Source organism: Rousettus aegyptiacus, unplaced genomic scaffold (assembly GCF_014176215.1).
Source record: "Rousettus aegyptiacus isolate mRouAeg1 unplaced genomic scaffold, mRouAeg1.p scaffold_m13_p_13, whole genome shotgun sequence".
Lineage (NCBI taxonomy): Eukaryota > Metazoa > Chordata > Mammalia > Chiroptera > Pteropodidae > Rousettus > Rousettus aegyptiacus.
In genome coordinates this window covers 76,298,613-76,320,204 of record NW_023416288.1, presented here as the reverse complement: position 1 = coordinate 76,320,204, position 21,592 = coordinate 76,298,613, and the positions used below count along the sequence as shown (strand labels likewise).

The following is a 21,592-nucleotide window of genomic DNA, read 5'->3' as shown; positions in this document are numbered from 1 at the left end:
TAGGCCCGGAACTGGCAGTGTAAGTCCACCATATCTTATTGGTAAAAGCCATTCACAAAGCCATTCTAGAATCAAGGTAAGGGGTCTATGCAAGAAGTGAATACTGAGGGGCAGGTCTTAGGGAGCTACCAATGTAGCAGTCTACTCCAGAGATGCAGTGAGATGCTTATAAGGACTGCCAGGTGCTCGATTCACTCTAAGCTGTTTGGGGGCCACCTTCCTTGCTTTTCTTACACTCTCAGAGAGAAATGAATATGAATAGTTTGCCTGTTAGAGCCTTCAAGAGCTCTAGGTAGGTGTAGGACAAGTTTATCCCTATTCTTATTTGTGCTAAGCGTGCTGAGGATGGTGCATCCCTGTTTAGGTTGCCAGAAGGTTTGCAAGAAGCAATAGGTTAGGAGGCCTGGGTTTCACTGTGCTGATGTGAGGCAATTAAAGGACCCAACTTTTCTCTTCCAGGTAACACTTCTTGGGGAGTGAGCGCCTATGCCAGGGTTTCTGCTCAGGGTAGGAATTACAGAGATCAACAAAGTACAGTACCCGGCTCAAAGGAACTGACCCTTCTCCATACGGAACCTTCCCACCCAGGCACCCCTTAAAGTTTAAACGAGTGTCAGGATTGGTCTTTCCCTCCTTTCTTCTCCACCATCTCTCTATTGCATCTCTGCCCCCTGCACTGATCTGGTTTCCCAGTCAGCTTCCCTCCTGGGCCGTGAGGCTCCCTAGGGCAGGGCGAGGCCGGTCATTCTTCTTGAACATACAGATGGCAAAGGGTGCACTCTCGGGCTGGGTAGTCCAGCTGGCACTCCGGGAGACCAACCTACCCACCTCCACTTCAGAGCAGTTCCAATCCTGTTGGCTTCCACATCCCCCAGACATTCCCTTCCCTCTTCTCTCCTCTCCCCAAACCCCCTGCTTCCCGCCCCCCGCCCCAGACCACTTCTCAACCTCCCCCTACACAAACTCCACCTTAAAAGAGGCCCTGAGCTGCCTCTGGGCTCTGGGTCTGCTTCTGGGTTCTCTCCCTTTCTTCTCTCCGCCTCCTCCATCACTGTGGGCACTCTTTGGGCATTCGACTCCTGGCTCCTTCTCTTTTTCTCTCCATCCCGCCCCACGTCGCCACCAGTCCCGGCGCGTCCTGCCTCCGCTCTGCCGCTTTAAGCCCGTTCCCCGCCGCTGCGCCACTCCCAGCGCTCGGCTGCATCTCGTCGCTTCTCCCGCTCCTCCCGCTCCTCCTCTCCAGGTCCTCCTCCTCCTCGCCGCCGTCAGCCCAGCGCGCGCTCTGCCTCTCGCAGCCTCCGCGGACCCGCAGCCATGGCCGACATCAAAACGGGCATTTTCGCTAAGAACGTCCAGAAACGACTCAACCGCGCGCAGGAAAAGGTCAGAAGCTGGCGGCGGGGCAGGTGGCGGGGACTAGGCGGTTAGGGGAGAGGAGGAGGCTGGACGACAGCGGTGCGGGACCAGGCCGGGGTCTCGGGGACGCCGTACCCTCAGCCGCGGCGACTGCAGCAAGGCTGCACCAGCGCGGCTGGAGGGGAGCGCGCCGGGAGGCGGGATGCCAGGGGCGCGCAGGCCGGTCCCCGGAGGCGCGGAATCTGGGGGGCTTACCGCTCCCGCACCCCCAGCGCGGCTGGCAGCTCTGTCTGCTTTTCGGGCTGGCGCCGGGCACGAGCAGTCGCAGGTGCGGCGGGTCGCCTGCTGTCCCCGAGCTGAGCGCATCTCCCTTCCGGCGCCCGCTCTCCGCTGGCCCGCAGGCAGCTGGTAGGGACGCGCCTGCAGGTCCGGGCGGGAGATTGCGGCAGCTGTATTTCCTCTGGGGGCATTGCTTGGCTACAGGAGAGCAGCAGACAGGAACATTTTAGCACAGAAGATACCCCCAACATCTGTTTTGATCCATTGGACTGATCGCGAAAAACCAGCAGCTTTAATTCAGTGCCTTGGAGAGAATCCTGGAGTTCAAAACAGATCTACATACACACTTTTTCCTGTCCTTTGTGGTCTCTCTAAGTGTGTTCCTTTTGACACCAATGCCCTTCTCTGGAAGGTCAAAAATAAATATGACCAGAACCCAACAATTCTCTGCACATTTGTGCACCGAGGGTGTTTTATTGTATTAAAAAAAAAAAATTCAAATTGCATGGGTCGGGTTCCGTGTTGTTTTACAAGCCTCTCAGTAAGTTGGCCAATGTTATTTATTTTTCTCACCCAAAGATGTGCACGAATGGATCCCAGATCCATACCGCACAACCCCAAACAGTTGGAGACATTGTACCGGGCATGGAGCTGGCCTGGCTGCCTTGCGACTGTTGGTCATCAAGATCTCCAGGCACTGAGATGCTCATTTGTGTCTGAGCAAAGGACATTATATGGTTGATTGAGCACTGTACTTGAAAATTAACATCAGCTAATGAGCTTCATGATTTGTATCAGTGGAACTGTGTTCTGTCTTTCACGTGGCAAGATTTTCCATCCCTGGGTTATTGAGATTTTAGCATTTTCCTATTTTACTGGAAGTCAGATTTGTCACGTTCACTGTGACAGTGAATTTTCCTCTTCAAACCTAGGCTCAGGCTGCCCCTCACTTCCAGCTGACCTGAAGAACTCAGCAGAAGCGGGCACGGGGCCTTTGCCTGTCCACAGGCCCAGAGGTGTGGTGGCTGCCTCTGGTCCCTCCCTCTCCACATGCACACTCTGGATGCATTAAGAGGATTGTATTTCTTTTAATATCTACCCAAGCTCATCCTGAACCAATGTGATCCTCTCCTGCTGCTCCTTCAGCAGCTGAATTAGCAAGGCTTCCTGCCCTGTTCCAGTCCCTGGTTACTTGTCCAGAAAGTAGCCAGGATCTGTTGAAATCTGAGCAAGGTTTTGACATAATTTTTTCATACCTCATTTTACGCACTTGTAGGTATGCCTCCTCCCCCCCTCCCCCAAGCAATTACTTGAATCTTTGCTCTAAAGTCTGAAGCTTTTCATGAAATCCACTTTCCATCTGTGAAGGAATTTAGTGATGTAGCCTGCCTTTTCACATATTATTTCTTAATCTAGGTCACCAGCTGTTAATATGCCAAAAATAAAGGAAAAGAAAATGTAATCTGTCTTACAGAACATTCAAGCCCTTATGAATTGTTGAAAACTCACTTTTTCATTATTAAGGTCAGGTGTATATTATAATTGCAATTGTGGTTGATAGTTACTCTTCTGTGGGAATGGGGGTCTAAGAAAGCCTTTTGCAGGCCTTCAACTGACCTGTTTTCTTCCATTGGGAAAGTTGCTGATGAAAAATTCCTGTTGCATCAAGTTTAGGGGATTAAGACACGAATAGGCTGACAGTATGGGTTATGTTCCTGGGTGGGTTTTGTGTCCTGTCTGAGCCTGCAGCACAAGGGCAAAGGGCACGTGAGAATCCAGGTAAGGCAGCCCAGCCAAATCCAAGGGAAGCCACTGGAGAATGGAAAGCAGAGTATACTGCAGGCTTCATTAGACATCTCTTCTAGTGATTTCTTCTTTTTGCATCTTTGATTTCTTCCTCTTCTCACAATAACAGTACACCACTTATGTTTTTGAGACCCTTTGCTTTTTGTTTTTACAACCAAATTTTCTCAAAAGAGAGTCCACTCCCTTGACTTTCTTATGACCTGTGATCTGCTTAACAACTTGTATGCATTTTGGCTCCAAATGCACCACTGAAACTACTCTGAGAGGTGACATGACTTTTTATGAGTTTAAAATACATTTTTTTCTTATTGAAAGTCCATAAAGGTATATTAGAGACAGAATGAAATACACACATAATATAAAAAATCCCAACAAATTAGGTCACTCATAATTTCACCACCCAGAGATTTCGCTATTATTTGATTTGTGTCATAGTAGATCTTTTTCCATATGTATATATTTATACAACTAAAATACAGGCTTGTACTACAGTAGTCCCTGGTTTTGCTTTTCATGGTTTCGGTTACCCATGGTCAACTGTGGTCTAAAAATATTAAATGGAAAATTCCAGAAATACACGATTCATAAGTTTTATATTACATTCCGTTCTGGGTATCGTGATGAAATTGCACCATCCCACTCCATCTGCCCTTGATATGAATCATCCCTTTGTTGAGCACCTCCATGCTCTATAGGCTTCCCCACCAGTTAGTCACTTAGTAGCCTTCTCAAAAGTCATGGTTTCGCAGTGCTTGTTTTCAAGTAACCTTTATCATCAGAAGGTTCGTAGTAACTTAACACCACATCAGGACACCACCATTCACCTCACTTCATCTCATCACTTAGGCATTGCATCATCTCACATCACATAGACAGGGTAAGTATAGCACAATAAGATATTCTGAGAGACACCACATTCAATTACCTTTTATTATAGCATATTATTATAATTGTTCTATTTTGTAATGAGTTATTGTTGTTAATCTCTTACTGTACCTAACTTATAAATTAAACTTCATCATAGGTATGTATGCATAGGAAAATAAATGTAATATCTTTATGGTTCACTACTGTGCAGTTTCAGGCATCCACTGGAGGTCTTGGAAAGTAAACCTCAGAGATAAGAGGGGAATACTATATATGAGTTTGTAATCTGTTTATTTCACTTAATAATCATGAACATTCTTCAATACATGTATATTTTCTTTCTTCAATACATGTATATTTTCTATCAGCATTTTAAATGACTGGACAGTTGGAATGTATAGATATTACTGAATCCTCTATATTTTGGACAGCTTTTAATGTTCCTGTTTATAAATATAAATCAGTGAGAAAAATTGCAGGGAAAATATTCACAAACACCCTTAAGTATCTCCTTAGGTAAATTCCTAGGAGAAGAATTATTGTTTCAAAGGTATGCTTATTTTTATTGTAGTTAGATTGGCTTTCAGAAAAATTGAGTTAATTTACATTCTCACCAGCAGTCAATAAGACACTTACCAACATCATATAATAAAATTCAAAGCAATCTTTAGCCATATCATTGGAAAAAGTTAATTTCTATTTATTTTGTTAGTTTGAATTTTAGAAGTAACATTTTTTTCATTTTTATTTTTTCATTTGCCAATTACATGTTTATATTTTTGCCCATTTTGTGTTGCATCTCCATGTTGTTATTTGTAAGGACAAAAACCATATCAATCCTTTAGATTGCAAACATTTTTTCTTCCTTTCCTATATACTTCTTAATATTTTTGATGATTTTTCATGATATAGAGAATGTTTATGTTTTATGCATATTTGCTTAAATCTATTGAATGGTTTTGTATGTTTTCTCTTTTATATGATGAATTAGTCAACACACAGAAAACTTGTAAGTCTAAGAAAATTAAATTCAAACTGACTTAAGGAAAAATGGAATTTAATTGCTAAAAATAAAAATATGGTTTTGCACATATAAATTTAAATGAGATTTTAATATGTAAAATATATATGTATTAAGCTATATACATGTTTTTATACATATGTATCTGTAAAAATATATGGATAGGTATGCACGTGTATTATATGTATATCAACTCATTCGATTCTATGAGGTAAGTACTATTACCATCCTATTTTATAGATAAGGAAGAGATTAAATAATATGCCCGAGGTCACATAGTAAGAAGTAAAGCCAGAGTTTGAACAAAGAAAGTCTAATGCTTGGGTTCCTTTACATAATACTGCCTTTTATACTTATGAAAAGGATAGGGGTAGACAAACTTCATACCTGTATGGAACCAGGGGCTTCACCAGAGATATCAGGGCTCAGGTGTCTTCTCTGCTGTTCACCCTGTCAACCCCATTCTTGGACAAGTTCTTTCTTGATGGCAAGACAGCTGTCAGCAATTCTAGGTAATAGAATGTCTATACAGAGAACTTTTCTCAGTATAGCCCTCATTGCCTCTTGTGCCTATCCCTGGAAGAAAAAAGTTCTCTCTGGACAAGGGCCAGGACCATGGGTTGGATTAAGTTTGACTCATAAGCTACTATTGAAGCTGGGTTGGAGAAATTCCTCCTGGACCCTATGGATTGATGGTGGAGGAGGGAGGAAAATTAGAATGCAGAAGGGAGAATGGATGCTGCACTGGCAAAATAAGAGGTGTCACTGAGGCATACTTGAAAAAATCTCTACCTCATGTTTAAATAAATAATTGCATATTTAATAATTAAATATTTCTTTAAAAATTTTCCATTAAATTAATATATGCATAGTTACAAATCAAATATCAGTAAAAGACTGCTTATGAAAAATGACAATTCCCCTCAGCCTCCAGTCTTGTTTCCCAGAGGCAGCTATTACTAACCATTATATTCTCAAAAATATGCTTACATAACTACTCCTTGATCTATCCTTTCAAGTTTGGTAAAGATTAGGTAAAGATTTAGTTCTCTTACATTCATCACTCTAATTCCACATCCTTCATTCATACATTATAGCAAAAATTGTTGATAGCTGAGGGTTATGTTTTTAAAAATTAAAGCATAATTTTTATTGAATAAAATATAAGTATTCAGCTTGATGAATTTTTATGTGTATGGATATCTGTATAGCTACCACCCAGGTCAACTTATCAAACATTTCTATCATACCAGATATCCATCACCACCCCCCATGTCTCTCCTGTTCTTCGTTTTTTTATGTTCATACTTTTAAAATTCTTTACTGTCATTTCCTAGGTGAGCATCTTTTCATGTACTTGCTAGTAATTTTGATATTTAATTTGTGACGTGTCCATTAAAATTTTTGCCCAGTAAAATCTTTTTGAGTTGCTTGTCATTTTCTTATTTATTTGTAGAAGTTCTTTATATATTCCAGATGTGAGCTCTTTGTCAAACATTTTCTCTTAGAAAGTGGCTTTCTTTTTTACTTTCTTAATGATATTCTTTGATGAGCTGAAATGTTAAATTTTTATGAAGTGGTATCTGAGATTATTTTATATATGACTTTTTGATTTCCCTGGAGTTATTAATTGCCTTTTTTCCCATTGCTAATTTTAATATGAACCATTTTAGAATTGTTTGTATTTGCTTCATCAGATCTGTCAAATGCCTCTCAATATTATTATCAAAGGTTCAGTGTATCTGATAATGTGATGATTCTGTTTTTTCCACCTGAAGAATTCCCTGTCTCCCTGCACCCACCACTTTTTGGAGTCTCTCCCTTTTTGTTATGATCTAGGCTGATTTTTTTCTAGGCTTGCTATGTCCTAGGTCTTTCCTTGCTAGTGTTGGAGTAGAGGAAGGGACTTGAAAGCTCATCAATTCTATATTCCCAGATTTTTAAGCAGTACCCTGTTGTCTGTGTTGTGATCGATCCTCACATTCTGGAGTACTTGGTGGAACCAGGTCCTAAGCCTGAGTGTTCGTGTGACTGTGTGGTGAGTATTGGCTACTTCTTTATTGGTCTACCTGTACAGGCACTTTTTTTTTTTTTTTGTAGTTTCTCTGTCCTGCTGAGTTGTTTCCATTCTTCTCTCCCCTTTTTTGCTTCTATAAAGTATATCGAGCTCTCTCATCCACTAATAATGCCTCTCCTGTTTTTACCTTTTTTATTCCTTTACTGTCATTTTAGTTGGATTTGGGGAGGAAATGAAAATAAACTCGTGGAGTCAGTTTATCCAGAGCCTTTTTACTTAAATATTTAATCTCTCTGGGATTTATTTATTTTTGTCCATCTTCTCTATTCATGAAATCCAGTGGCATTTATTTAATCTTAACCTTCCTTGACCTCTATGCAGTATTTAAATCAATGGAGCACTTTAAACATTTTTTAACATTAATATTTTTTAACATGACTCCAGTAAATAGGGAAATATTTTGTATGTTAATGATACTAAGGACTGTAAGCATCAGTTTTTTGGCTTTTGTTTTATAAGGGAGTTAAGCTATATAAATTCCAAGGACATGCCCAGTTTGATATTATTTGTGCCAGTTTATCTGCCCCAAGTGATTATTATAAAAGAGTCTTAGGTGCAATTTTTTTTCATGCATTATATGTTATAAACTAAATTATAGGTGCTTGAGAACAAGGATGATATGTCTTGTGACTTGCATGTATTCAGTTAAAATGTATTGATTTGATTTTCTTTGTTCTTGCTTGTTTATATCCCATCCCTGTAAACACATTGTCTTAAAGCATCCTCCCACCTTATTCTTTATTTAACTTCTGTGAAATTGTAAGGGTTTCACTGTGTAGGACCATTATTTTCATTGTCATTTTGTAAATGTAATACATTAAATATAATATCCTTATGGAATTTGAACATGGTAGGAACTCCATCAATGTTAGGTTGAACTGTGCTAAACTGTCATTTTTGTAAGTCAAACATTCAAATGTTGGTAGAGTCATGTGGTTCAACCCACTATTGATTGTGTGATATGGCAAGAAAATAATGTAGTCTTCTTCATTACACCTAATTATATGACATTTGTGTGTGTGTTTTAAAAATTTTTTTGATTGTTGCCTTGCTGATGCTTACATTTGGTTTGTTCTCAAAGAGGACAAATGTGTGTGTGTGTGTGTGTGTGTGTGTGTGTGTGTGTGTAAATGGGAGGAGGAAGACCCTGTTCTGTCCAGAAGATTTTTTCCATGCAGCCCTGGTACTTGTCAGTACAAGAGTAGCTTATATGACTGTATTTACAGCCAAGGACGGACAGTTTGGAGACAGTCTCTGAGGCATATCCAGGGATTCCCCTTTTAAGATCATCTGAAGACTTCCTTGTTGCCTGCTTCTAAATTGTACAAGCTTATACCTTCTTTTCCACTAAGATCATTTTCTCTGGCTATATTGGAAACTGCCAAAATTCAAAAGAACACACTTATGAGGACATTCTTGACAACTAAGTTTTCTTTCTTCAAATTTTCTTTTTACACTCAAACACACATATACCTATGCATCATTTTTCATCCAGTAATGAGTACAATAGGGAATCAGAATTGTAAGAACTTAGATTTTAACATTAGTAAAAGTTACTGTTCTTTACAATATAGCATAATGTATGTGATTCAGAAGTAATATTATAAAAGTCAGCTTCTCAATGGACCAATACAACTTAAAATCTGAAATACATGTATAAACAATATGGCCCACTTTAATACCCATTTGGGGTACAAAATTAGGTCTCATTTATTTGAATATTCAATTAAATTACTTTGACATCCCATCCAATGCATCACGAGAACCTCTTACTCTTCTTGTGATATGGGGAGTTTCCCGTCTCTAAAAGAGTGAGTGGTTTTCATGGTGACCTTATGGAAAAGAGTTTTAGAAGAGAGTCCAGCATTCACATGTTACTCTATTCCTGGGTGAATACTAGTAAGTACCAAACAGTGCCCTCACTGATAGTTCTCATGGTTAAGGCATGGGTAGGAAGCCTATCTCCAGGGTCGTCCTCAGCTGTGGTCACTCTATGCCACAGCTCCAAATGTATGAGCTCTTTATTAATGGTTTTATTGTTTTTATGTTTGCACACATACACACACAGCTTCCCCTGCCACGAGATTTTCTATGATGCCAGGATTCCCAAGTTAGGGAAGTTTTTACCACTCTACCTAGAGTTATCCATTCCATTCCACTCCACTCTTTTTCATTTTTAAGAAGATGCTCATGTGGACATATGAAATTGATTGCAAACCTGTAATTTGAAAAACACTACCTTAAAGGACCTCTGGCGTTCTTTCCAGTAAAATGACTTTCTTTTAGGCCATTCAGTCCATCCAATGATGTGTGTATGTGAATGTGTGTTTGTGTATGTGTGGATGTGTGTGTATATGGATGTGGTCATGTGTATTTGTGGGTGTGTGGGTATGAGAGAGAGAGGGGAGGGAAGAGAAAGCACATACACACACATGCTTAAGGTTAGCACTGACTTGACTTAATTATGTTGTGGACATGGACTTGTTTATTTTGCATGCATTGGTCTTGAATTTAGGAATAATCTGTTTAAAGTGATTTGCATCTTCGAAAGAATCTTAAATTTGGCAGAGACTCTTGTAGCAACAGTCTCTTCTACTTAGTAATAGTTACTAGCAGATGAATAGCATAAGTGGTCCTTAGAAGGGTCTCCCATGTTGTGGTAGTACAGTCTTGAAAGTGCGATACCTTTTACACACCTTATAATTCCCCTGTGTCTGAGACATCTGTACAAGAAATCCTGCCTGTTAAACCCACATGTTTCTATAGCAAAATATAAATTTTTTGCTTGCTGTTTAGTGGGTTCTTTTCTGAATCTCTAGGAAAATGATGTCCAGACTTTTCTTCCCAGCTCTCTAGGAAATGCTTGTGACCAGGCCCACTAGCATTCTGAAACAGTGAGCTGGGACATATGAAGGCTCTCCTGGGGACCTATATTGGCTTGTGCTTGCTCCTGTTAATCATAGAGATGAATCTTAAAATTAAGAACCTCCGGGGCAGTGTTTTCTCAAAGTATATAGTTAGGAATAACTGGGGAGGGGGTGAGTTAAAATGCAGATTCCCAGGCCTATTTACAAACTTACCAAAATCCCTTAAGGAAGAAATGGGAATACGCATTTTTAATAAATTCCTCTGGTAATTCAAAGGCCTAATTCACTCTGTAGAGCACAATGCTTTAGGGAAGAGGGTTTTGTTGAGCTTGGTGGTGGTTATGAGTTCCTAAGTCCACTTCAGGGTTGTAATCCTAAAAGTAAGGCTTTCTCCCACCAATGACTATAAGTTTATTTCCAGTGAAATAAAGAGAGGAAGGTGAAAGTGGTGCCCTTATGAAATGCTTTAAAAATACCTATGCTTAAAATAGCCTACTTAAATTTCAAAGAAATCAGCCAGTTTAGTGGAGGCCAAATTGGAGATGTTTCATCGAGGACCAAGTGGTTTCCTTATTTTTTATAGCATGGAGGGTTGGGTTTTGTGTAGTCAGATTCTGTAAAAAAACATGATTTTAGAGTAATGCTGGTGAATTCATTAATCACAAAGTAGAAAGACTTGCCTCGAAAAACTGCTGCACATTTTTGGTAGGTGGCAGAAGGAGATGGGATGAGTTTGGGAGATTTATTTATAATTACATTCATTTCATCTGTTTTATTATGGCGTATGTAGTAATGAAATTGCTTAACGTGACTAGTAAGGAATGGAACAAAAATCAAAGGATGATTTTGGTCTCCTATGGAAACAGCTCCATTTTCTAGAAACTAGACCATTAGATTCTAAGTTTAATTTTTTAAAAAAGTACTTTGTTGAAGATTTATGTGTCTATATTCTTAAAGGATATTGCATTGTAGTTTTCTTGTGATGCCTTTGTCTGGTTTTCTTATCTGAGTAATAACAGCTTCAAAGAATGAATTGGGAAGTCGCCACTCTTCGTCTATATTTTGGAAGAATTTGTGAGGGATTGGTGTTAATTCTTTTAATACTGGTAGAATTCACCAGTGAAACAATCTAGGTTTCGGTTTTTATTTGTGGGAAGATTTTTGTCTGTTAATAAAATCTTTGCTTGTTTTAGATCTCTACAGATTTTCTATATATTTTTTAGTCAATTGTGATACTTTCCGTCTAAGAATTTTCTGTTTTATCTAGTTTGTTTACCTAATTTGCTATCATACAGCTGTTCATAGTATTTCTTTATATAGTAATGTGACTGTATTTCTGTAAGGTCAGTGGTGATATTTCCTATTCATTCTGGATTTTAATAATTTCAGTCTTCTCTCTTTAGTCTTCAGTCTTTTTTTCCTGGTAACTCTACTTAAAGTCTTGTCAAATTTGTTAATCTCTTGAAAGAAGCGATTTTCAGTTTTATTGATTTTCTCTTTTTTTTTTTTCTATTTTCTATTACATTTATTTCCACTCTTATCTTTATTTTTTCCTTCTGTTTGCTTTGGTTTTAATTTGTATTTAGTGTTACATGGAAGATTAGATTATTGATTTGACATCTTTTTTAATAAAGGTGCTTACAGCTTCAAATTTGTCATTAAGCATTCTTTAGCTGCATTCCACAAGTGTTGGTATTGTGTGTTCATTTATCTCAAAGTATATTCCAGTTTTCTTTATAATTTCTTTTGTCCTTTGGTTGTTTAGAAGTGTGTTGTTTTATTTCTACATATTCTTTGATTTTTCTTGTTTGCGATTTCTAGTTTTATTCAATCATAGTTGGATAACATACTTTATGTGATTTAATTCCTTTTAATTAATTGAAGCTTTGTAATCTAACAGACATGTGGTATATGTTGGAGGATGTTCCACATACACTTGAGAAGAACTGTAACTGTTGAGTGGAGTGTTCTATATATGAGTGTTAGGACTACTTAGTTAATAGTGTTGTTCAAGTCTTCTGTTTTCTTATTGATCTTCTATCTAGTTGTTTTATCCATTCTGTTTAGTTGTTTCCTTTTTGAATGTAAGGCATTTGAGTCTTCAATTATTACTGTTGAATTGTCTATTCTTTAATTCTGTTTGTTTTTGCTTCTTGTATTTTTGCATCCCTTTATTATGTGTATAAATGTTTGTATTTGTTATATCCTCTTTATGAATTTTTTTGTCATTTTAAAATGTCCTTCTTTATGTCTAATAACAATTCTTGTCTTAAAGTTTATTTTATCTGATATTAGTATAGTCACTTCAGCTCTCTTTTTTTCACTGTCTGCATGGCGTGTGTGTGTATATGTGTAAGTGTGTATTCCATTCTATTTGTGTCTTTGAATCTAAATTGTGTACCTTGTAGAAAGCATATAGTTTGATCTTTTAAAAAATCCATCCTGCCAATCTCTGCCTGATAATTTGAATGTTTAAATTTAACATAGTTACTAATAAAGTATGATTTATGTCTACTAGTTTTGTTCCTCTAATCCTCATTATTACCTTCTTTGTATTAAATAGATAATTCATAGTATGCCATTTTAATTCCCTTGTTATTTCTTTTACTATATTTCTGAATTATTTTTATATTGTTTTCTCTGGGATTACAGTAAACATCTTAATTTGTAACAATCTAGTTCAGATTAATGCTAATTTCAGTAGTAAACAAACTTCATTTCTGCAGAGTTCTATTTCCTCTCCCCTCCTTTGTGCTGTGATTGTCACACAAATTACATCTTTATATACTGTATGTCTATCAGCAAGATTTGCAGTTATTGTTTTGTGCACTTGCCTTTTAAATCAGATAGGATTAAATTAACTTGTAAAGAAAACATACATTTATACTGTATTTTACATTTACCTATGTAGTTACTGCATATTTCAAAAAATATATTTTCTATGAAATGGACTCGATTTGTTGAGCAATAATTAGTTCATTCCCCCATTTCTAAGATGACAGCAATATCATAGTAGGAGATATCCAATGTTAGCACATTTATTACATATAACTCCGGCTAATCTTTAGCTTTATTGTAAATACATGTACACCTGTGCTCCGTTATCCTGTTTGAATTATTGAGAAAAGGTTTCAGACTCCTGTGGTTAGGAGCTATTAGATATTAAGACAACTTGAAATATATGTAACATTTTATGCTTTTTTTTTTTGCTCTGAGTCCTCATAGTTTTTATCAGATTCTCAAAAATATCTGTAACTGTAAAAAACTTAAACACTGAGTCTAAAGTATTAAGGAACTCTTTTGGCTTAAACATTTCTATAAACTCTTTGAAGAGCTGGGAGAATGAATTCATTCACGGACACCAGAACTACTGGCAATGAGGCACCCATTGTGGTTTGTTCTGGTTTTGATCATGGTCTTTGCCCTTTGAAGACTCAGATTAACTGGATCCCTCAGGATTTAGCTCAATTATTGTGATTATTTCAACATGAATGTGTGGCCATGCCCTCAACAGCTCCAGGCTCTTCATTTCACACATTTAAAGGAATTATTTTGATTTGTTATTTAAAGGATAACAAAATTTCTTAAATTGATTTAAACTTTAAGTCAATGTAGCCTTCATCTTTTCAATTGCCCATTTCACGGCAACTAGAGATCCAAATGTAAAGGGGGCTCAGGTAAATGAGTGAATCTGTATCAGAGATGTCTAGGGAAAAGTCTGCATTTATTCCTGGAATACATTAGATGAGACTCTGTAGAGTATAGGTAAAGAACATCCTTTTTGGGGTAACATAGTAACTCCTTTCACTACTAAAGACTCTGCTTCCTCAGATGAGATAGAAAAACCATCTGCATGTGTGTATGTATGTATGTATGTATGTATGTATGTATGTGTATATGACTGCCACTCAGATGGTCATAAAGCATTTCCAGAACCCAGTAGGCTCCCTCATTTCTCTTCCAAGAGAATACTTCTTCTCCTCTGCTTACTTCCTCCAAGGCAGCTACTGTTCTGATCTTATACCCGTAAGTTAGTTTTATCTGTTTTGTATCTTTGTATAAATGGCATAATACAGTGGTGTACTCTTTCAAATCTTTCGCTCATCATAATGTGGATGAAATTCATCTAAGTCATTGTGTATATGCGTTCATTCTTTTTATTCACCAAAAATGTTACTCTGGATAATATCCCATTATTTATTTATCCATTCTCCAGTTGATAGGCATTGTTTTTTCCTGATATTTGGTTATTATGAACAAAGCTGCCATACATATTCTTATACATGTCTTTTGGTGGGCAAAAGCACTAATTTGTCTTGGGTTAATATCTAGGAATGGAATTACTAATTCATTGGGGGTGGGCATTATTTAGCTTTAGGAGATAGTGGCAAATAGATTTCTAAAGTGGTGTACCAAATTTATGCTCCCATCAATGATTATGATAGTTTAGAAAGCCTGTATCTTAAATTAAGTTTGCTGTTGTGAACTAAGTTGTATTTATTCACTGCTACATCCCTGTAGGACTCATATTGTTTGATGAATGAATGATTTTATTTTTATACCTTTCATACATCCTCTCAAGAACCTGTCAACATATTGTTTTTAAATTATGTGGTGGAGGAGTTGTCACCATTTTTAACTTACATGGTGCAGAGGAAATGTATAGTTGGTGTCTACATATGTGAGGTATGGGGGAGAGGAAGATTACGGTGCAAATAGTCTCATGGTAGCAATCGTCCTTCAGTGTGCTGTATTCTGCCTCCTTTTCTCTGGGAACAGTGTCCCTGGCCCACATGAATGGCTTTTGATGCAAGTATACATGGTTCAATAATTTATATTCTGCATCCCTGGGCTTGAGCAAAGCCCAATGTCATGGTATGCTCCACCTGGGTCAGCCTCTCCTTGATTTCTACTGCACTGTACATTCCTGGCTGAGCTAGCATTGGCTTCTGATTCCCAGCCCTTGCTATAGAGTCACATGGCCACTGCCACATCAGCAAGTCATCTCCTTTAACCTGGTGAGTCTTTTGGTCAAACTTCCGAGTAACTATGTTTTCACCATATGAGTATCAAAGGTAGCTTGGGGAATCTCAACTTCAGGGTCACTTTTACCTGGCTGCATTGTGCATCCACAGGGATATAGCTGTGCCCTAGTTTCGTGAGAGGGCAACCTGAGAAGTGATCTTTCTAGAATGCTCTGGGAGTTGATGGCTAAAGCTCTCCTTTGCCCTGCCATTATCCTCACTCTGAAGGGAGGAGAGGAAAAAATTAGAAGACATTTTTCTTCTGCCTCTTTATCTCTTCTCCATGAAAAGGAAGGCTATCCTCTTCATTCTGTTATATCTTCCTGCCACACAGTTTGCCAGGCTGTCATGGATAAAAGGGCTCTTTTATCCCACTGTGGAAGCCACACTATGAGCTGGGGCTTTTGTACTTTATTTCCCTCTTTAGCATTTAACATACTAAAGAGAGAAATGGAGAATTATAGGGAATTTGCACTCAAGGCATCCTAGTTTTTGTGCCCAGTCTAGTTTGCATTAAGATGTGTGTGTTTACTATTTGTTAAGCACTATTACAAGTGATTTACATTAACTCATAGTAAATCTGTAAACAAGTGTTCTTATTATCTCTAGGTCATGGATGAGGAGACTGAATTGCAAAAAGAAAAAGATTAGGCAATTTATTTGAGATTACTTAGCCAGTTAAGAATGGCATTGGAATTTGCTGTTGGAAATCTGGTTCCAGAGAGCCAAAGTTTTCTGATATCACTAAAAACTTTGTAGTGCAATGTTCTTTTGATCAGTTCTGGTAATGTTTTTCTGAAGTGTTGAATTAAAAAATGTCAGGTCTCATGTAGTGGCTGAGGGTGGGAGAAATATATCATGTGGTCTGATACCTGAAAATGTGTCATTCATTGCTTTATGTGTTATATTTATATCCTTGAGACCTCTCAGTTATCTTCTTCTTAACTTTTGGAGAAGGTATTTTTTCTATACTGGTTTTTCTTAAAGTGGTACAAATTAATGTGACAATCACCTGGTTTTGGTTATATAGTAGTTTTATCCCAGTGGATTAAACTCCTTTAATAAATATGAAACTCAGAGTATTTGGGATCTGGGAAGGAAGCATTGGTAACTTGGGGTCTTAGTGCCTCAAAAATGGGTTTGAAAAAATCATAAAGAATTCTTAAGTATCTGAAATTATTTCATTTCTTAACAAGATGAAAATCCTACAAAATCTTCACAGCTCACTCTAAAGTTGAGCACCAGGAAAAGTAAGAGAAAGATGTACCACTAAATGTGATCTCACAAATTACAGAAGAGAGAGCAGAACATGGATGTTTGGGCTGTACCAGATTGACAAAGGGAACTTTCTCACAAGGGGAGAGTTTTCCAGTGCCATCAGTGAACTTGCGAATGTTCTATAATTGCTTCTTAGAAACTTGCATATGCTAAGAATGCTGATTTCCTCTTAATTTAAGGTCACCTGAATAACTCCATTTTCATCTTTCCAATATTTTTCCAGAGCCTTTCATTTCAGTAAATTTTATATGATCCATCATAGAAATTCTGTAGCAGTGTAAGACAGTTCCTGTTCTTTCTCTCGGTATGTGGCAGAGATTGCAGGTTGTCCCTAATGTCAGTTCTTCCCTTTTCCTTTGGTAAAAGAACGCTAAATTTTGCTGGGCATTGGCTATCCAACTAAAGGTGGAATTTCCCAATCTCATTTGCAGCTATATGTGGCCATGTGAGGAAGCTCTGGCCAGGGAGATAAGCAGTAGGTGCATGGGTAGAACTAGGTCCTGATTTTAAGGGTAGAGGTTTGCATTCCACTGTCCCTACTCCATTCCCACTGTTCGAAATGTGGATGTAATGGTGGGAAGTGGTACCAAAACCTTAGATCATGAGATGGACCTCATGCCATTTCATGTGTTGAGTGTGGTAGGAAAATGAGATGTAAAGAGCCTGGGTCCTTCACACTATAGAACAGCCATAACATCCTGGGCTTACGCCAGGACAGTTGTATGACAGGAAAAGAAAATTCAATCTCTACAGAAGTTTCTGGGTTGTTTTTCGTTGTTGTTGTTACTGTTGTTGTTATTGTTTTTTGCTTTTATTCCTGCAGATAAACCTCTATCCTAAGGTTTAACTTGATCCATTTGAAAGTGCCATTTTTTTGTGAATCAAAAATTGTCAGATGTCCTCAACTTCGTATAGTTCAACTTATGAATACACATTCATTTAGTATTATTTTTCATTGAGTTTTGCACCCATGTCTGAGGATGCATACTGTGAAAATAGAATGTTTTATGGAAGGTGCAAAAAGACTCAGACACTGCAGCAATACTCTCAGTACAGAACAGGGGATAGTGAGCAGGTGCTTGATAACTTAGAAATTATCCAGATTCTGTCTTTTGGAAAGATTGAGCTCTTTAGTCAAGACCTCCTGGGAAGCATATTCTAATCTAATTAGTTGGAAGGCGGGCACCTCAGCAACCATGTATATCAATGGATGAACTTGAAGTTTGACCTAAGGGTGGTATTTTCACTTGAATTGTGATGCAAATAAATGTTCCACTGGTATTGTGTCCTCTACCCGTGGTAGGCTCTGATGATGTTATTAGGGCACTATTTGGAGCTAGCCATAGTACTTTAGAAAGAATGTCTTTGGTAAAAGGTAATCTGTGCTGCTGGACTTACAGAAAAATTTTGCTAGGAATTGGAAGCAGTTCAGGATTGTGGAAAAGAGATTTTGGAATTAATCACATGTGAGTTTGAATCTCTACCTATTCTCTTCCTAGTGTGTAGTCTTGAGGAAAGTCTCTCTGAATCTTTGTTTCTACTTTGATAAAATACAGATAATGATGCTGATTTTTCAGACTACAGTTAGAATCTGCACTAATAATTTAAATATTGTCATAGTATGTGGTATTTCCATAGCATATAAGTGGTAGATATTTGTATTTTCTTTGGATTTTAGTGTCTTTTTCAAGGTGGAAATTAATGCTATATTTGTATATTTTTAATCTTCTTTTAGAATGGAAAGTAAAAATAGGATCTAAGTATGTACTCTACACATCTATTTGAGCCAAATGGGGAAGTGCCTTTTTCAAACAGAGCACTTAGAACATAACACAATTTTTTTTGGTCACACAACAAGAGTGTTAAAGAGTTGCCCCAGACCATGGATGCCTACTCTCAGGTACCTCACAGTCGGAGTGTGTGGCCCTTATCCACAGCCATGGGAAAATGGACCCATGGACTCTTTTGAAAATCCTAATATTTGTTCATGCAGAGAACCAACTTTAAATTAGACTGTCGGTTTCATTTCTTCTGGACTGCTGCAAACAATAATTATGGAGTTATTGCACAAGGTAGGGTACAGAAATTGAAAGAATATTTCCTATTGTGGCCATGCCTTCCACAGAAAAGGCTAGAAGTTTAGAAATCAGAGCTGTACATAGGGGTTAGTCAGATAATCATAGTTTTGTAGAACAATATGATCCTAGGGCCCAGATAAGAGAAGTTTACCTCTTTTAATATTTTTCTTTTATTATGGTAAGAACACAATATGAAATCTACCCTCTTCATAAATTTGTAGATATATAATACAGTGTTATTAACTATAGGTACAGTGTTGTACTGCTGATTTTTAGTATTCAGCTTGCTTAACTGAAACTCTATGGCCATTAATTAACAATTCCCCAATTGGCAATCACCATTCTACTCTTTGATTCTATGAATTTCACAATTTTAGATTCTTCACAGGAATAAAGTCATGAAGTATTTGTTCTTCTGTGACTGGCTTATTTCAGTTAGCATAATGTCTTCAAGAGTCATCCATGTTGTCACATAGTGCAGTATTTCCTTATTTCCTTTTTTTTTTTTTTTTTTTATGACTGACCAATATCCCATTGTATATATATACCACATTTCCTTCATTCATCCATGGGTGGACATTTAGGTTATTTCCATATCTTGACTATTGTGAATAGTGCTATAATGAACAAGAGTGTGTGGACATTTCTTCAAGATTCTGATTTCCATTCTTTTGGATAGATATGTACTCAGAAATGGGATTGCTAAATCATTGAACCTGATATTTGACCTAACATCTGGGTATTGCCTGCCTCAATTCTGTTTTTTTTTTTCTTTCTGTTCTCCTATTCTGCTGCTCTGCCATTATATTCCTTGACTTTTTTCTATATGTGATAAGATGAAATTAAATTATATTTTTATTTACTATATTATTAAATCTTTAATGTACCTTTTAAAAAATTTATAAAGTTGGTAAAGATAGATGGACCCATGTTTAAAATGTTGCTCCTGCAGTTCTTGTTGTATGGCGAGGGAGAAGTCATTTAGCCTTTGTAAATTTCAGTGTCCTCATTTGTAAAATCTATAAAACATTTAAGTTAAAGGACTATTGAAAATGTTAGTAAATAATGAAAGTAAAATGTCTAGCACAGAGCCCGAGATAGAGTAAATTCAGCCTACATGGTAGGTATTATTTTTAAAATCATGTAAGTTAAGCATTTTACATTTTTCTTAAAATAAAATCTCAGCTAAATTAGTTTGCATTTTACTTGCATGTACCCTTTTATGGACTTTTCTTTAAGCCACTGGATCACTTTTATGTTATGCTATTTATCCCCCTTTCACTGATTTTTGAACAGAGTAAGTTTTTAGAAAATGGTTATGCAATAAATATTTTCAGTCTCATCTATAACTGTTTGTTTTTTAAGAAATAGTTACTTTATAATCATGAATGTAATACATGTTTATTTCTGAAAAGCACCTACAATTTGTTAACTAGGGATAACCACTCTATAAAGGCACATATACTCTAAAGCATATGATCCCAATTTTGTTAAAAAAGAGAACTTTTAAAAATTGAGATTATACAGATCAGAGCTTTAGATTCAGCTTTTTTTTTGCTCCATATTTTTGGTTCTGTACACTTGTAGAGTGTGGTTTTTATGGCTGTAGTAAGGATGGACCATTACTTGAACCAGATTCTTCACTGACTGTGCTCATGGAATTCAAGGGATGGCCTCATACTGTGCCAGATATTTCTTAAAAAACATTTAGAACTGGTCTGCTCCAGTGGCCACTGCTGCTGAATTTGGGAAGGAGGATTTCTGGGTCTCATCAAGCATCAGGAGGATGTCTAGCAGATGTCCCTCAAGTTGGTTTCAAGGGGCTTCATTGGCACTGAGTGAAACATTAATAAAACCTCCATTGAAGAAGAGAGCCCTTGTTCATGCAAAGATGACTGTGCCTTTGTCTTTATGTGTGCTGCCCATGTGTTCCTGCTTACTATTAACTGGCACTGAAAATAATTCCTATTTAAGAGTCAAGACTGAAAGCAGAGAGCTGATTTCAGCATTCTGTCTCTCCCTCGGCCTTGTAATTTGATGATTAGCCTCTTCTTACCAATCATCTTAGCTTTCAAGTGAATAGGATTGGTGCCAAGAACCTATACTCTTTTACCAAAGCTTTGCTTTTGCTCAAAGATTTGCTTCATGAGGATTTAAAATTGACTTGATACAGTAACGAAAAGAGAAAAGCTCATTGAAGCTGCCCATTGTGTTGCTCAGAAAACACTTATTTTCTTCATCACCTGTTCTTCTGTAGGAACATTCCTAATGTAGGTTTGTCAAGGGAAAATGAACAGATCAAAATGGTCCTTGCATGATTTTGATTGCTGATGCAGGCTGGATATGTGGATTGAAATTATTAGGTGCTGAGGCATTTTTATCATGCATATGAGACAGGCTAGAAGAAGACTTTAATCTACTGATGATAGCATTGAGTGACCAGGCCTTCCACCCTGATTTATCTCTGTATATGCTCCTCAGCCCTGTTTCTCCAGTTCACTGTCAGTATTGATCGTTGGTGTTGGTAGTGACAGTTAGTGGCATCGACGTATTGGGGGATAGGAGAGATACATGATAGAGACAAAACTATCAGCCTTCGTTTTAAGTCTGGGGTTCTTGGGGTTGCTGATCAGGATAATGGTTATAGCTATAGAATTGAAAAAGCCTCAACAGAGCTCAAAGTGTTATATAAGTAAGTTGGCGAGCTACTCAGTAAAGAAAAGGCAGAAGAAAGGAGCAATAGGGGAAATTTATAACTTAAATTTTAAACAGTATTGGATGATAGAGAGCTTTACCTTTGTTTTTACAGATGAGAACACCAAGGTACAGAGTGATAAAGTGGCAGATAATCAGAACATCTGGCAGTGACCATGAGGAAGCATCTAGGAAGGCTAGCCCACAGATTCATGCTCAGATGCTCAGTGACCTACACAGCATCA

General features: G+C 37.6%; 1 protein-coding gene across 4 annotated transcripts in view; it reads left to right on the top strand.

Annotated features, from left to right (window-relative positions):
- The first annotated feature begins 1,234 nt into the window (after positions 1-1,234).
- AMPH (amphiphysin) overlaps positions 1,235-21,592 on the top strand; it is a 185,430-nt gene continuing 165,072 nt past the window's right edge. Inside the window, exon 1 of one of the 4 annotated variants that reach the window (XM_036231028.1) lies at positions 1,235-1,383. In XM_036231028.1, the coding sequence (XP_036086921.1) occupies positions 1,315-1,383 (69 nt within the window). In that variant the 5' untranslated portion in view covers positions 1,235-1,314. The remainder of the gene's footprint in view (positions 1,384-21,592) is intronic. The other 3 variants (XM_036231027.1, XM_036231029.1, XM_016128124.2) reach the window with 3 other exon arrangements.